The sequence below is a fragment of the Plectropomus leopardus genome, chromosome 3 (assembly GCF_026936395.1).
Source record: "Plectropomus leopardus strain MGB_pleo_1.0 chromosome 3, ASM2693639v1, whole genome shotgun sequence".
In the NCBI taxonomy this organism is placed as follows: Eukaryota; Metazoa; Chordata; class Actinopteri; order Perciformes; family Serranidae; genus Plectropomus; species Plectropomus leopardus.
In genome coordinates, this window is record NC_142178.1 from 18,057,306 (window position 1) to 18,073,752 (window position 16,447).

At 37.5% G+C, this 16,447-nt stretch overlaps 1 protein-coding gene across 2 annotated transcripts; it reads right to left on the reverse strand.

Moving 5' to 3' along the window:
• Window positions 1-263: 263 nt before the first annotated feature.
• Window positions 264-10,231, reverse strand: LOC121942701 (hsp90 co-chaperone Cdc37). Of its 2 annotated transcripts, none has more exons than XM_042485984.2 (8): window positions 9,565-10,231; window positions 7,542-7,838; window positions 7,358-7,463; window positions 6,106-6,221; window positions 5,871-5,993; window positions 5,568-5,750; window positions 3,936-4,007; window positions 264-3,806 (listed from the first exon to the last, which is right to left on the reverse strand). In XM_042485984.2, the coding sequence occupies exons 1-8, from the start codon at window positions 9,679-9,681 to the stop codon at window positions 3,726-3,728; spliced, it is 1,095 nt and encodes a 364-aa protein (XP_042341918.2). In that variant the 5' UTR covers window positions 9,682-10,231; the 3' UTR covers window positions 264-3,725. The 2 variants fall into 2 exon arrangements, with proteins under 2 accessions (XP_042341918.2, XP_087931930.1); XM_088075804.1 differs by having other exon boundaries at window positions 9,516-9,657.
• Between the last annotated feature and the right edge of the window lie 6,216 nt (window positions 10,232-16,447).

A 16,447-nucleotide genomic window follows, 5' to 3' on the forward strand; every position in this document is an offset into this window, starting at 1 on the left:
TTATCTAGATTTGATTTATTCCCCGGGCCTGCGCTGATTGTTTTCTATTTACAAAAGTGACTGCACAAAGAAGCTTTGCCTCAAAAAATCCTGCACAGACCACTAAATCAAACCCACCAATTAATTATGAGGGAGAGAGAGGGAGAGGGACACAGCAATTAATTATGCAAGCGAGAGAAAGAGAGAGATGGAGGGAGAAGTATGGCAGAAAATGAGACGGGACACACGGCAACTAGTGTAGAAGTTAATAAACACAAACCATGTCAAAACAACAAAAACTGAGCATGGTTTATTGTACAAGTTCTACGCCACAATTTAAAAACAGTGTCACAACTTCAAAGGTAAATACAACACAAAATGTACTGCTTGTAAAATATACTGACAAGTACACAAAAATGATAATGCATTTGGAGAGTTTAAATAACAAATCAGCAATGAAAAATATATTTCATTTGGACTTGTACTCAGCTGGAAAGACTTAGGGTATTCAGTTATTCATTTCAGTCATTCTTCATACAAAAAATGTCAATCACGCTCTCACTCTCTGGCTGCTCAGACATTTTGCTGCTTTTCTCTGACTTGCATCACTGCGCATTTTTAGGATATTTCATAAATGCCAAGCCTAATTCAAAAATATAATCGTCAGATTAAAGGTCCAGTAAGTAGCCTTTAGGGGCATCTATTGGCATAAACTGAATATTTTAATAATAACTATGCTTTCAATAGTTTATAATAGGGGTCGACTAGTATATAGTACTTAACGAGATCGATTATTTCTATTCGGAGATATATATATATTTACATTAAAAATGAAAATATTTCTGTCAATATTTAGAATTTGGACTATAAAAATCTACAACACAAAACTTTGTTTAAATGCCCTTCGCAAATGCTGAAAACTTTTGACATCATATACAGCCAGTTCCCAACAACATGTTTTTAAAAAGTTCAGTGAAAATATTAATTAAAAAGCTGAATAAATAAAAATAGCTCCCTGAGGTTTGACTAAGTAAAAGTTTCTGCCATGATTACACTTTCTGCGCATGTATTGCAGACCTTCCCTGGTGTTGGTTGAGTGTAATACGCACACTTTTTCATTCTTTTTATCGGTGATCATTAAAATAAAACGCAGATACAGATAATCTGCAAAATGCCAAATATCAGCCTTGATAATCTGCCAGGCCGATAATCTGTTTATAATCTAGTTTATAATCCCCTAAAATTTAAGTACAGTTGTGTTTTTGTTACGTTACAATTAGCCATATGTATATCTACATATGGAGGAAATGCTTTCCCACTGAGTCCGCCATATTGTTCCACGGTAGCCCAGAATGGACAAACTGAACACTGACTCTGGCTAGTTTCAATTCTGCAAGATGCCACTAAATCCTACACACTAGACCTCTAACAGAGTTTTGAGAGATTTACTCTGAGAGGTCTGGAGTTCCCGCTACAGCCTGATCCCACACTGGATTTTTGAGGATGATACCGATATTAATTTTTGAGTTAGAAAAACCTCATAATGACATATCAGCTAGCATTTTTATATGCATACATTTGCAAACTATCTCAAAACATGTTTTGGCATTTCTTTACATCAATTTTTTGTTACGCATTACCTGACCCTAAACAGTGATACCTATGTAACTGTAATAACCAAATATCAGTTTATATATAGTTTCTATCCTGCCAGTTTGGCAGCCTAGCAGTAGTTCCTTTCATGGCAAAGAAGCGCACTAAAAACAACAATAGACAAAAAAATCAATGTCATTTTAGTTAAATAACCTCCTTTGCTTTGATTTCAGATCATTTACTTAAAGTTCTAGTATAAAGGATTTGGTGGCATCTGGCGGTTAGGCTGCAGATTGCACAAACTGAAACTTTTCCCTAGTAACAAGCGTGTAGGAGAGCCATGGGACTGACACAAACACATGAATGGCCCTCTCCAGAGCCGGTGTTTGATTTGTTGGCTCCTGGCTGCTGTAGAAACAACATGGTGGACTCATAGAAGAGGACTCGCTTCATTAGTAAATACAAACAGCTCGATTTAAGGTAACAACAATAACAATTGTAGGTCTTGGAATTACAGTATAATCAAGAAAATGTATTTGTACTACTTTCAGTGTAAGTATTGGGAGAAAATTACTACATGCAATAAAATGCCCTTTGTGACTAATTCACTGTTATATACTATATCATTACATATATATTATTGTATTGTTGTAAAATCAGGATTTTAGCGTAGTAATTGGTTGTGGTGGAGCTCATCTTAAACTGTTTACTAATGATTATTTTCATGTTCTATTATTATTTTATCATTAACTGACAGACTAATACAAAATAATAATGATAAAAATTGTGAGAATGGAGGAAAATGCCATAAAAATTGACCAAAACCCAAAGTGACAACTATCATTTTTGTCTTGTCTGACAGTCAAAACTTCAATATTATTACAATGAATTTAAATTAGCAAAATTAAAAGCAATCCTGAATGTTCTTACAAGTAAAATTACTCAAATGATCTAAATAGTTAATTTTTGGTGAATCAACTAATCAACTGAGTACTTGTTTCGGCTGTACTTGTATTTTCCTTCCATCTTTAATAACAAAATGTCATACTTTATAAGCTCTTTGTATGTGTTGTGTGCAAAAATTCTGGGGTAACTAAAGCTGTCAAATAAATGTAGTGAAGTAAAAAAACACTATATTTCTCTCTGAGATGTGGTGGAGCAGCAGCAAAGTACAAATACATCAAAGTAAAGTACAAATACTTCAAATGTGTACATGAGTACAGCACTACACTGAATTATGGTAAAAAAAACAAACATATAATCTAAATTCAACTTATCCATGTTTTTGCAGAAGTACTGTCTTTTTTTGTAAGATGTTAATTATTTTGTGCACCAAACAGCAGCTGCAGCTGTTACAGTCAGACTCTTTTGTACTGGACAGAAACTAGCCTGAAAAAAAGGACATTTTTCAAGTCTGAGTAATTGATATTAGCTGTTACCGACTATAAATTACATTATTATTGCATTGCATTATTAAAATTGACAGAAATCGTGAATGAGATAACTTTAATTTATGTTTACCATATACAGAGGGTGCTGTTGACCGCAGTAAAACAACAGATGCCGTTAGATAGTTTGATCTGTAAATGGTAGGTGCCTGCGATGGTATACTAAACTTTTTTCAAATTAAATATGACATTCAAATGACTTTTTAGATGTATCTGAGTTTCATGTGTCAGAGGTATAAGCAAATGTCTCTGATTTTGGCAGCTTCCCCTCCGTCTGTCGTGTTATTCTCATAAAACCAGACGGCTTGGTGGCTGTTTTCTCAACTGATCAGTCAAGCTGCTCTATTTAAGCACAAAAGCTGTTCAAAATTTCAGGAGCAAGGACACAGCAGCAAACTATATGGCAAATAACAATATGTGTTGAGTAACGGCTGAAATCTAAAACTAATAAAATATTAATATCTAACTGTTAAGGTGGCATTATCAAAAACACCAGCTACATCAAAAGAAAGTCAGAAGCAGCAGGTTATCCGAGGTCTCGTTATCAAAAACTTGCAGCTTCTGTTTTTGGATATTGCACTTGTCAGAACAGTGCTAATCCAGTACTCTACATATGCACATTATCTTGAATATACGAGGCAGTATTTTCACACTGTTGGACTTTCATTCTGTGTCAGTTAACAAGGAATATTTCTCCCCCTCCTATTAATCTGATTCCTCACCCTCCTCTGAGTCAGGGACCCACAGTCCAGAGTCAATACATTTCCTCAGGATTTGTTTTCCTTCCTGTCAGGAGAAACACAGTGAACAGTTCAAGACAGAATCAATGCAATTAACAGACATTTTTTGCCAAACAAAGACACCTTCTTGCTTTAAATGACTGAAGATTCCTATTTTAGGTAGTTACAAACTCACCTCCAGACCCAGCTTGCTGATAGCTTCCTGCAGCATTTGAATGTTCTTCTCGTCAAAGCTTTTTTGTATTTCCTATAATACAAAACAAAAAAAACCGGCTAACATGGTCAAATAAACACAATGCACTAAACTGAGCACTGATGTCTCAGCACTGAAACTGAGTTAGTTTAGTGAGGGAAATACTTTTATAGTCACATTTGAAAATGTTTACTTCTACAATAATCCATACCTTCACATGCATGTTCCAGTACTCAGTTTTTTACAGTTCTACGGATTTAGGACTTCATTTTACTTTCTTGTATAATAGTAATATTTTTCATGTGACTAAGGAGAAACAGAAACACTACATGTGTAATCATACTGAAAGTAGATAATGCTGTTTACCTCACACACAGCTCATGACTGGCTGACTGGTGGTGTCCACTCCGCTGAGCTGTGTATTGACTTCTCTGATTATCCAAATGGCAACACGCTTCATATCGATAGAATTTGCAAACAATGACTTCAAAGTCTACAAACAGTTTTCAAATCTGTGGAAAAAATGTAGTCTCTTGCACCGACTACACGGCCATGACAGTGAAATGATACTTTCACATAGCTCATGTTAGGAGCTATTAACTGGATGTGAATTATTTATGGAAGAAAAACATATGAATAAATATATACAAATAAAATAAAAATAAAACCAATGTAGAAAACAATAGCGGGCAAGGAGGAGGGGTGGCATGAATCTCAATTCCTTTCTTCTCCTGCTCAGTATAAACAGCATACTTACCACTATGCACACTATTTTATATTAAAAACAAGGTCAAAATAATGTATTTTTCTAACACCCCTAAGTATTAACAATGAACAACATATTAATTTGTGGCCATAACGCTCGGCTTGTACAGGCTGATCTGCAGCAACAAATTTTGGCTTGCAGCTTCAGCTGCTACAGCAAAACAAGACGGCCATTGATGCGGTGTGTAAAGTGGACGAAATGGGAGATGCTCTAACAGGCCTGCTGTTTTCTCTCACAGCCCCGGGGGATGCAAAGCAGGGCAACAACCACTTTTTTAGATGCACTGTAAGGTTATATCAGATATCGCATTGAAAACATCTCAAATGACAGTAAGCATGGAAACCTCCTATTTTCTAAACAGACTTTGTTGGATCTCCAGTCAGGAGTAACTGATTGGGTTGTTTAGAGACCCTTTATTGAATGAACATGATCACTTGGCATCACTGTCACATACTGAAGCAGAGCAATTCGCTCAGTTCTGATAATTTTCTGAAATTCATTCCTAAAACTGATTTCTAAATACTGTCAAAATTAAGCACCAGATATTTAATGCAAATTTATCAAGAGGAAACACAGTGGTAGGAATACCAGGGGCACAGCAAGCAGCAACTATAAAACTGAATGTCATAAAACCTAATTGGAACAATCAGCCTCTCCCATAAAAGGCTCTTAAATGTGCAACCGAAATAAAATTAAAACAGGATATTAGGATTTTTAACAAAAGTGTTAAAAGTTTAAAATAGTCAGTTATTCCACAAGTAAACAAACATTTGCTGATCATCATGATGACTTTCTCCCTGAAATACCCAGGACTTGTGTATGCTTGCGTGTGTGTGTGAATGCTTTACCTTTGGCAGTGATTCATAGACCTCTACAGGGTCTAAACCACCTGGGCCCAGTCTCTTCTGCCTGTCTTCTTCCTCTAGTTCCTTCATAGTGCTCTCAATACGCATCTGCGCACAGCTGCGGATCCGCTCCTTCAGCAACTCCAGCTCATGGTCGAACGCATCTTGGTATGGCTTGTCTGCAGTCTGACATGGAGACAAAAAAATTTAAATGGCCAAATCCCCACAAGTACACCAACACAAATAACTTTCCCTGTGGAAAGTGCTTATATAGATGCAAGAGAGCATGTTTTTTTAACTACGCACCTTGATCTTCGAAAAGAATTGTCTGAAGCAGCCTCTTGGGTCGACCTGAAGCGTCCGAGCCAAATCCAGGATGAACTGCATGACGATGGCCTGGTGGGCCACCTGCTCCATCAGCGCATGTTTCTACAAATACAAGGAGAATTTGCAAGGCTTTACCTGGCTTTTTTTTTAAAAAATTATTGTTGTTATTTCTTAAACCCAGAACATGCATGCACACTTTACTCACAGCACTCACCTCATCAATCTCAAAGTCAATACAGATGACAACCAGGCAGTTAGCCGTCTCTTCACACACCAGGTGTGGGTTGTCTGACAAATACTTCTGACTGTCGTCCCAACGCCGCAACATACCTGGTGCACATACAAACAAGTCCAGTAAAAAGTATAAGGTGTATTTTTGGCATAACATGGATGCTTTACGCACATCTTCATACTGGCAACACAGAAGAACTATACAGTCAAAACAAGTTTTACCAGTTAGTGTCACCAGGTCCGTACCTGATCAAACGTCTCCCATTCTGTTTCTGAGTTATGGCACATTATTATGGAACAGTAAAGTTGACCTTTGACCTTCTGGATATAAAATGTTCTCACTTCATCATATTATGCTATTACACATTTGTGGTAAATCTAGTCAGTTCATCATTGACACCAGGTTGTAAATTGTACCAAATATGAAAAAAAATCCCAGAGATATCAGAGAGAAATCTTGTCCATGACAATGGAACATACATACAGACAGACGGAGAACCCGAAAAACATCATGAAGATTGCAGGTTTCATGTACCACTTCTTAACAATCTTGGTGGTCCATCATTTTTGGAGTTCTACCCATACTAGAGACTTAAAGTCACAATGTGTTTTCTGCTGCTTTGAAAGTTTTTTTTTTTGTTTTTTTTTTTAAATCTGTCTCTTTTGAATCCCCAACAAAATCGGAGCACACCACTCAGTTGCCAGAGTAATCCTTTAAAAACATCAGCATACACCACAACTTATTCATTTGTAGCTGTCAGACTAACAAAGCCATAAATATCCCACCATATAGTAAACTTGAACTCCACTTGAAAAAATACACAATAGACATGTTGAACTCATTTGACCCCTACATTCTTGTGTCCAAAACTGTTGGGTCGTGATCACTGTGATTCACGTCCAATCCTCAGTATATAGTGTGACTGAAGAATCCCACAGTTTCACCTAAAAGCAGTATACAATTTATGAACACTAACCAAGAGCTACTTTCCACTATAAGTTAAATACACAAACAAAAAAGGGAATTTGAATGACTAGAATGGCCAAAGTACTGACCAAAATATTTTTTTCTGATTTTGCCATTTGGCCCCATCAGCATTGAATTATCTGTATAATGAGGGTGGAACAGTGAATGAGCAAGAGCCCACGAGGTGTTTGGTGGCTTTAAAACAATGTGAGGGAGCAGAAAGGCAAAGACAACAAATGCAGTCAGTCACATAAATACTTAAGCATACCAAAGTGTTTGATTTCCTTTGCGTACTTCTCCACAAATGTCTTGTGCTTCTCCACCTTTTCCTCCTGTGTTTCCTCCTTTGTTTCTAGTTTTACGTTGAGTACACTCTATAAAACAAGATAAACAGATAAATCAGGATACAGACAAGTCACCCTGAATCTAGCGTCCTTGATGCCACGCTTTACCTTGCTGAATCCTTCTTTGCTGATAGTGTCGACATTCCAGGCCCGTCTCTTTCCTTCTCGCCGGTGTTCTTCGATCATTTTCTCAAACTCTTTTTCATCTTTCTTCAGTTTTCTCACCTCAGCCCGGACTTTCTTTAGCTCAGCCTCTTTCTCCTCATCCTGCTGTCCATCGTTTATTCCTTCTTCCAACTCTTTGACTCGTCCCCGGGCTTCCTCTAATAGCGTCTTGCATTCTGCTAAGTTACACTCCAGATCTTCTCCTCTCTGCTGAAACTCAGCCATTTTCTCCAGCCGGTTCTGTCATGGCAGGCCAGAGTGAATAAGAGTTAAAAGATGAATGAAAAAGAAACATAAGACACAGATAGGGGGAGTTGAGGAGAGAGTGAAAGGGATAAAGTAAGAAGAAAAAGCTCACAAGTAAAATGAGAAGAAAACTTTGAGACAGAAGTATAAACAAACATGCATGAGGGAAAGAAAATGCACATGCACATGCCTAATTACCACGCAGCTACATTTTTCCGATCTTTTATTTTAAAACAATGATGAACCAGTCCTAGATGTGGGAGAAGGGTCTGAACTCTGGGTCTGGAAAATATTGGCTGAAACCACTAAACCTATTGCCGTTGGGAAATGTAACACATTAAGGGCATAAATCAGAATGATTTCTCCAGTTTCATCTTAACTAAAACATAAGTGGCCAAATCTGAGGTTAAATTAGTATCAAAATACCAAAGTACCAACCCATAACAGTTCAAACACATTAACCAGAGCTATAACTGCAACTCTCCCACACCTTAGCGAGTTCTGATTCCCTACAGATGTCAGATTCAAATAATACTGGCAGTGATAACAGACAAGGTAAGCCAGGGGGATGCTAGCGACAAAAGTCACTGACATTAACTAGTTATGTGACAACTCCAGGCACCAGCTAAGCTCATTACTTACATAAATCCAGAGCCATACAAACAGAGTTTGACTAATGCAACTGGGAGCCAGACTAGTTTAGTAATTCCTTTAATTTCAAGTGACTTGGGATTTTACACCTTACAGTTTGATGTTTATCTGTGGCAGTTGGGTTGGGAACCCTCTAAGGGCTTGCGAGATAAATCTGTGGGGTCGTAAGATGATTAACAGAATGGGAAAAAAGAAAGAAAATGTATGCAAGTGTGGACAGCTCAAAGAGGTCACGAGCCAAAAAGGTTGGGAAAGAACGATCTATGGTGACGTGAATGCTGTTAGTTAATGTTATTTCTAGAGCTTAATTAATACTTAATTTTTGACACTCAATATTTCAGACTTTTTAAAGAAATCTGACATGATATTTCAACCAATATTTATTTTAACTAAACTTCTAGTAAATATTTTATATGGATCCTTTAGGCTTGGTTGTTGTGACTCGGAAATGTGCTGACAGGAAGATTTTACTCTTAAAAAACAAACTTGTCAGTACCGTCTGATGCACAAAGCGTGACGGCAACACAGAACACTTTGACAAAATAATCTCAGCTAAATGTCCACTTATTAGCTTTATCCACAATTTCCATCTGCACTTATGCATTTTCATCAACAGACACCAACAGGAGGATATTTATGTCTTAGAGATGTGGTGGAAAACTCTAGAAAAGGCCCCGCTGATCATGTGATGTGGCTGTGCGTTCTGGAAAGAGCCGGTAAGTGCTTAAATCATTTATTTTTCTTGTGTTTTCCTTGGCATCCCTTCGATTTTACACCTATAGAGATGTCACTTGCACATGTATTTTGTCTCCGCCATCTTCCTCCCGTTTCTTTTCTTAAACCTGTAAATCCTCTTGTTATCTTTGTTTTCAGGGAGATCTGCACGCTACACATGAAATGTTTCAAATTTCTTTAGTTAGCACATCATTTGTCACGAAATCTGAGGGGTCACAGTAACACCTGTTGGTCTCCTCTGGTTGTTGGTTGTAAACTAAAGTGACTTCTACTAGTAAAACTAACCAGGTACACGACTCCAAACGTCACTGCTACCACAAGTTTCACTGCTGACCCGGTGCCTCATCCTGAACAAGCTCGGTGTGTCGACAAACGGACTGGTAACATCTTCATCGTCCGACACGTAGATGTGATCCCAGACGCTGTAGTCGATGCCGGATCTGGTGCTCATATCTGCGGCTCTTTCTGTCTCCAAACTGTGGGTTTTCCGTTTCAGTTGCAGAAGACGGACGCAGCAGATTAAGGAGGGGCACTTCACCGAGAGGGCGGCAGCAAACAAGACAGAAACTGACAGTTGACAATCCTCTTAATCGAGCAGCCACAGCCACAAGCTGTTTACACATGTCCCTGTCAAGTATCTGATCCGTTTCCATGGCTTCGCCTCTACCCGATCTGTTGTGCGCATGCGTAGGCAGTCATTTTGGACAGGTACCTACGGCAGCCTCACTTGGACAAACAGCATTTTTATCATGTTTTATACATGGATGTAGACCCTGCGGGATCCGATCTACGCATGCGTGGTCGAACTACCTACTTCAGCAGAGACTGAGGAAAAACCATCAGACCCTTGGCTTGTTTAAACGTTGTAGTATCCTTTTGAACATTTTGCATGAATTTTGAAAAAAAAAAAACCTAATTGTTAGTTGCAGACACAGAGACAAATGAGACTGAAATATCGTAGGAACTTCTTGCATTGTTCTATTCATGTGTTTATAAATATAGTGCAATTTATAACTGAGTTGAGGTTGTTTCAGTTATTTCAAATAGCCTTCATAATACAGAGTAAGCTACCTGCGTAACGCAGCCAGAATATGCAGACTTCTGGTTTAAAACATAAATTTGGAAAATATCAGAAATGGATTCAGCATCTACAATAACCTCCAAAAGCACCCAAAAATGTCAAAAATTGGTCAAGCAGTTGCTGATGTACTGTCAATATATGATATATAATTCGTATAACAATATGATAATAATAATTATATGTTTTTCTTTTATATATATATATATATATATATATATATATATATATATATATATATATATATTTAATTCCATGGTTCTGTTTCTTGCACTGTTACACTGTTACTTGTGTTACTTGTTTTGTTTTGCACTGCTAGACTCGTCCTTTTTATATTTTATATTTGTATCTTCTATTTTATCTGGTTTTTTTTGTTTGTTTTTTTCTCTATTTATGTTGCACCAACCCACCAGAACAAATTCCTCTTATTGTGGTAACTATACCTGGCAATAAATCTTTTCTGATTCTGATTCTGATATATATATATATGTATGTATATGTATACATACATATATATATATATATATATATATATATATATATATATATATATATATATATATATATATATATATATATATATGTGTGTGTGTGTGTGAGTGTATATATATATATATATATATATATATATATATATGTAAGTGTATATGTATATATATATATTTCTTGTCTGCTTGTTTGTATAGTCATTTCTCTATTTTCTTTCACATGAAATACATATTAAATATAATAATAATAATATGCACTGTGGAATGGAGTGGAGTAAATTTATTAAATTATTGTTTATTGTGTATATATATATATATATATATATATATATATATATATATATATAGCCTTCTTGTACTTCATCTGTTTATTTCTATTTTGTGCTATTTTTTACCCAAATTCTACTCTACTACAATCACTATTTCAGAGAGAAATATTTACTCCACCACATTTATTTAATAGTTTTCCTTAAAATAAACAAAAAGAGAACAACAAAACACTGTTTACATAATATTTATTAACATAATTTATTGCTTTGTCTTGAACAGTTTTTAATCTGATAATCTGTAGAATGATGAACATTTAGGACTATATCTTTAAGAAATCAAATTTAGATTTAGGCAACAATTCTCCACACAAGATGGATGTGTGATGAATAATATTGTTTATTCAGTTTTTAATGGGTACTTAAACACACTGTTATTATGTCACAGCCGGAGTTTATTTGGTCCACTTTTCACATCCAGTTGCCTGTGTGTTGAGGAGCTCTAGAAAAAAATTTCATTGAGTGTAAAATATACAAAAGACATCAAGCGTATGAAACATCACGTTTTCAAAAGTCTGCACTTGTGCAATTGCAAACATGGAAACCATAAACACTGAATTCTGGGCAAGAGCTCCGGACCAGTGTGCACAGGTGTTTCCTCTGGAAGCGTTTTCGGTTTGAGGGGATTGTGATCATGTTGTAAATATGCCCACAAAAAATCTATGCTGCCATTCATTTTCACTTGGGTTGTTATACACATGAATGTAGGGGACTAGTAGACTAAGTATGGGCCTTCTTTTTTGGCCTATAAGCAAAATGCATGCCGTAAAATGAGAAAAATATGCAAAATCCATTAATGCTCATAGTGTGTAGCCTACATGAATAATAACAGAGCGGGTATGATAATGCAGGATGTGTTTTGACCAACCCAGTCTGGTATTTGACGAGTGCAGAGCGAGAATGTGTTGCTTGATCAGTTATGCCAAGGGTACTTCATCAGCCGTTTTTTCAAAGATAAAGATTTTCATTTCCTCCTCATCCTCTTCTTATCTCCTCCAAGTTTCTTTTTCCGTAAGAGAGGAGAAGAGCGGTATGTAAAGGAGGAAAAGAGTGAAACTTTCTGGGATGCATTTACTCACTCTGCCCTAAACAGAATCTTTGCTGTGGAGTTTCTCGTAAAAGCCTCAGAGATCAAAAAGCCTCCAGAGTTCAGAAGGGGATCATGCTAACTCAGCCATAAGGAATCTTATAAACAGGAAATCGACAATTACATTTTTTTAGTTCTTTCAGTATTTTTCAGTAAAGTACAGCAATTTCTTGTCTTTGCCATTTAGTCAAACTTCTATTGAGCTCCTCTGACAGTCCTTACCATATAAAATGAGACAGATTCTTCCACTGGATAACTGGAATGCAGGCCAATCTGTGATTGTAGTACTTCAACATAATTATGAACTATAAAGCTGATAATGTAGTAAAATAAGAGGAAAACTTTTGGCCAAAAAAAAAAAAAATGGCACAAAAAAATCCAAGTCCAGGCACTCAAGTGGGTTTGAAAAATGTAAAAGGCCTTTAATTTAATGGGCTACATTCATTAAAATTACACCAACGCGTATCGGCTTGCGCCGAGTGAATACAAGACAGGAAGTACAAACATGAGATCCTCCCATATGCAACATTTTTTCTCTCTAGCCTCTAGAGGCACCAAACAGAAAACACATAGAGAGAAATATGAAAAAAATAAATATAAGAACAAGATCCCTGTAACAACACAAACCCTGTTAGGGATGGTGTAGGTAAAGGAGGATAAAATCCACACTAGGAATTAAACATTAAAGTACAGCATTTAGCATTAGTGAAGACATTATGGCAGAGATAATGAAAAGTTGCAAAAGTAGTAAAACTGAGGAAACCGCTTCGTAGCACATTTAGAAAAAATGTTGAGAATATCTAATCCTTAAAGGAAAAAGCACATCTATACAATAGGACTGAGGCAATGACTACAAGAAAGATGTGAGATCAAAGTCTTCATTGAGGCCAGGGTAACTGGTGCCTTTAAGGGCATAAATCCAGTATGCCTCCCTTTGTTTAAGGCGTTTGATTTTGTCCCCACCCCTGGCATCAAAGCTGATGGCCTCAATACCTGACACTCTTAGGGTTGCATCACTTCCATGTTTGGCCTCCTTGTAGTGTTTAGCCATTGGATAATTCATGTTTCCACTGCGAATAGCATACCTGTGTTCAGCCACTCTGTCCCTCAGCCTCCTTTTGGTGAGGCCTACATAGAAGCAGCCACAAGTACACTCAAGTCGGTACACAACATGGGCGGTATTACAGTTTATGAAACTAGTGATCGGATAGGTTTTGTTACTGAACACATCTCTAAAGGTGTCTGTTTTCATCATGTTTTCACAGTAGTTGCAATTACCACAGCAGAAATTTCCTTTGGGTCGACGAAGCCATGTGTCCAGTTTAGGAGCAGGGAGATAGCTCCTAACCAGTTTATCCTTAATTGTTGGGGCCCTTCTAAAACTGACCCCCGGGGGTTCAGTGAATATCTCCTGTAAAGAATGATCACTCTCAATGATGTCCCAATTTCTCTTTATGATGTGCTTGATCTGAAGAGCCTCTCTGCTATAGTGTGTAACAAAGTAAGGTTTGTGAGTTTGCTCTTGTTTTGATTTAGGACTGAGCAGTTCCCTCCTTTCAAGTGACAGAGCTCTACTATGAGCCCGAGTGAGAGTCTGGGGTTTGTACCCTCTCTGTTTAAAACGTTGCTGCATATCCATGGATTGAATGTGGAAATCCTGATCAGAATCACATATGCGTCTAGTCTCTGAAACTGTCCATAAGGGATATTCTCAATAAGCCATGGAGGATGAAAGCTGTCTGCATGATGTAATAAGGTATTACGGTCAGTTGCTTTTCTGAAGATGGAGGTATGTAAATATCCCTGGTCATCCTTTGAGATACGTAAGTCCAGAAAATTAATAACTTGTTGATCATATTCCAAACTCAACTTAAGATTTTCATTTAGACTGTTTAAATAGACATGAAAGTCCAAAAGCTCTTTTTCTGTTCCTGAAAAAAACAAAATGATATCATCAATGTATCTGCCCCACCAAACAATTTTTCTTTTAAATGGGTTGTTATCTGAAAAAATATGTTGTTCCTCCCATAGCCCTAAAAACAGATTTGCATCATTAGGGGCAAAACATGCACCCATAGCTGTCCCTTTTTCTTGCTTATACAAATTGCCCTGAAATAGGAAGACATTGTTTTTGAGAGTCCACTCTGTAAGTTGCACAATAAAGTCACTGGGAGGCATAAGGTCATCAGATCTTGACCCCAAATAGTGTCTCAAGGCCTCCAGGCCTTCATCATGTATAATGTTGCTGTATAGGGACTCAACATCCATAGTGGCCATGATGCAAGAACCAATGTTCTGTATTTGTGTTATCTTCTTTAGGACCTGGGTGCTGTCCTGAATGTAAGAAGGTAATTTTTCAACAAAGGATTTAATGTGATAATCAACAAATTTGGAAGTAGGTTCTGTGATGGAATCATTCCCACTGATGATCGGTCTGCCTGGTGGATTTTCCAGGTTTTTGTGGACTTTTGGGAGCATGTAAAAAGAGGGAAAGCGTGGGTGTTGGCATAGTAAATAGTCATATTCTTTCTTAGAGATCCAGTCATTGTTTTTTGACATGTTGAGTAGCATTTCAAGTTCCTTTTTCATAGAATCCGAAGGATTTGATAGGGGCATAGAGTAGTACTGGGAATTTTCTAATTGGCGCAAAGCCTGTGATATATATTTCTCTTTGCCCCATACACAAACTGCACCCCCTTTATCAGCACTTTTTATGATGATATCATCTCTGTCCGATAGCCATTTGAGTGCTGCAGATTCTTTTTTTGTTAAATTATATTGTCTGATCTTTTTTTGTTTATCAAACAACTTTTCTACCTCATAAGACACCTTTTTGGTAAAAGTAGTGAGTGCGGAATTTGTATTAGGGGGTAGAAAGGTGGACTTAAGCCGAAAATGGGAGTTATGGCTTGTGGAGGCAGAGCGAGCAACTGTATTGTGGGTGTTTTGATGATACCAGACCTTTAGATGCAGACTTCTGTAAAACCGAAACAGGTCCACCTTAGTGTCAAAGTCTTTGGCTGAATAGGTGGGAGAGAATGAAAGCCCCCTGGAGAGTACAGAGATGCAGTCATCTGAAAGGGGGAGGTCTGAGATGTTAATCACTGCCGATGTTTTGAATGGCTCCTCGTGGACGGGCACGGAAAAGGACGTCCGTCCTCTCCTGCCCCTCCGCGTTTTCCTCTTCCTCTTCTGTGAGGTTGATTGTACTGCCTGGGATGGGATTCCAAAAAATCTATTTATGGGTGCATGTTTTGCCCCTAATGATGCAAATCTGTTTTTAGGGCTATGGGAGGAACAACATATTTTTTCAGATAACAACCCATTTAAAAGAAAAATTGTTTGGTGGGGCAGATACATTGATGATATCATTTTGTTTTTTTCAGGATCAGAAAAAGAGCTTTTGGACTTTCATGTCTATTTGAACAGTCTAAATGAAAATCTTAAGTTGAGTTTGGAATATGATCAACAAGTTATTAATTTTCTGGACTTACGTATCTCAAAGGATGACCAGGGATATTTACATACCTCCATCTTCAGAAAAGCAACTGACCGTAATACCTTATTACATGCAGACAGCTTTCATCCTCCATGGCTTATTGAGAATATCCCTTATGGACAGTTTCAGAGACTAGACGCATATGTGATTCTGATCAGGATTTCCACATTCAATCCATGGATATGCAGCAATGTTTTAAACAGAGAGGGTACAAACCCCAGACTCTCACTCGGGCTCATAGTAGAGCTCTGTCACTTGAAAGGAGGGAACTGCTCAGTCCTAAATCAAAACAAGAGCAAACTCACAAACCTTACTTTGTTACACACTATAGCAGAGAGGCTCTTCAGATCAAGCACATCATAAAGAGAAATTGGGACATCATTGAGAGTGATCATTCTTTACAGGAGATATTCACTGAACCCCCGGGGCTCAGTTTTAGAAGGGCCCCAACAATTAAGGATAAACTGGTTAGGAGCTATCTCCCTGCTCCTAAACTGGACACATGGCTTCGTCGACCCAAAGGAAATTTCTGCTGTGGTAATTGCAACTACTGTGAAAACATGATGAAAACAGACACCTTTAGAGATGTGTTCAGTAACAAAACCTATCCGATCACTAGTTTCATAAACTGTAATACCGCCCATGTTGTGTACCGACTTGAGTGTACTTGTGGCTGCTTCTATGTAGGCCTCACCAAAAGGAGGCTGAGGGACAGAGTGGCTGAACACAGGTATGCTAT

Coding starts and splice junctions, on each gene's coding strand:
- LOC121942701 (XM_042485984.2), bottom strand. CDS start 9,681: ATGAGCACCAGATCCGGCATCGACTACAGCGTCTGGGATCACATCTAC. Junction 7,464..7,541: donor GCAAAGAAGGATTCAGCAAG/GTAAAGCGTGGC, acceptor CTTGTTTTATAG/AGTGTACTCAACGTAAAACT. Junction 5,994..6,105: donor TTGACTTTGAGATTGATGAG/GTGAGTGCTGTG, acceptor TTGTATTTGTAG/AAACATGCGCTGATGGAGCA.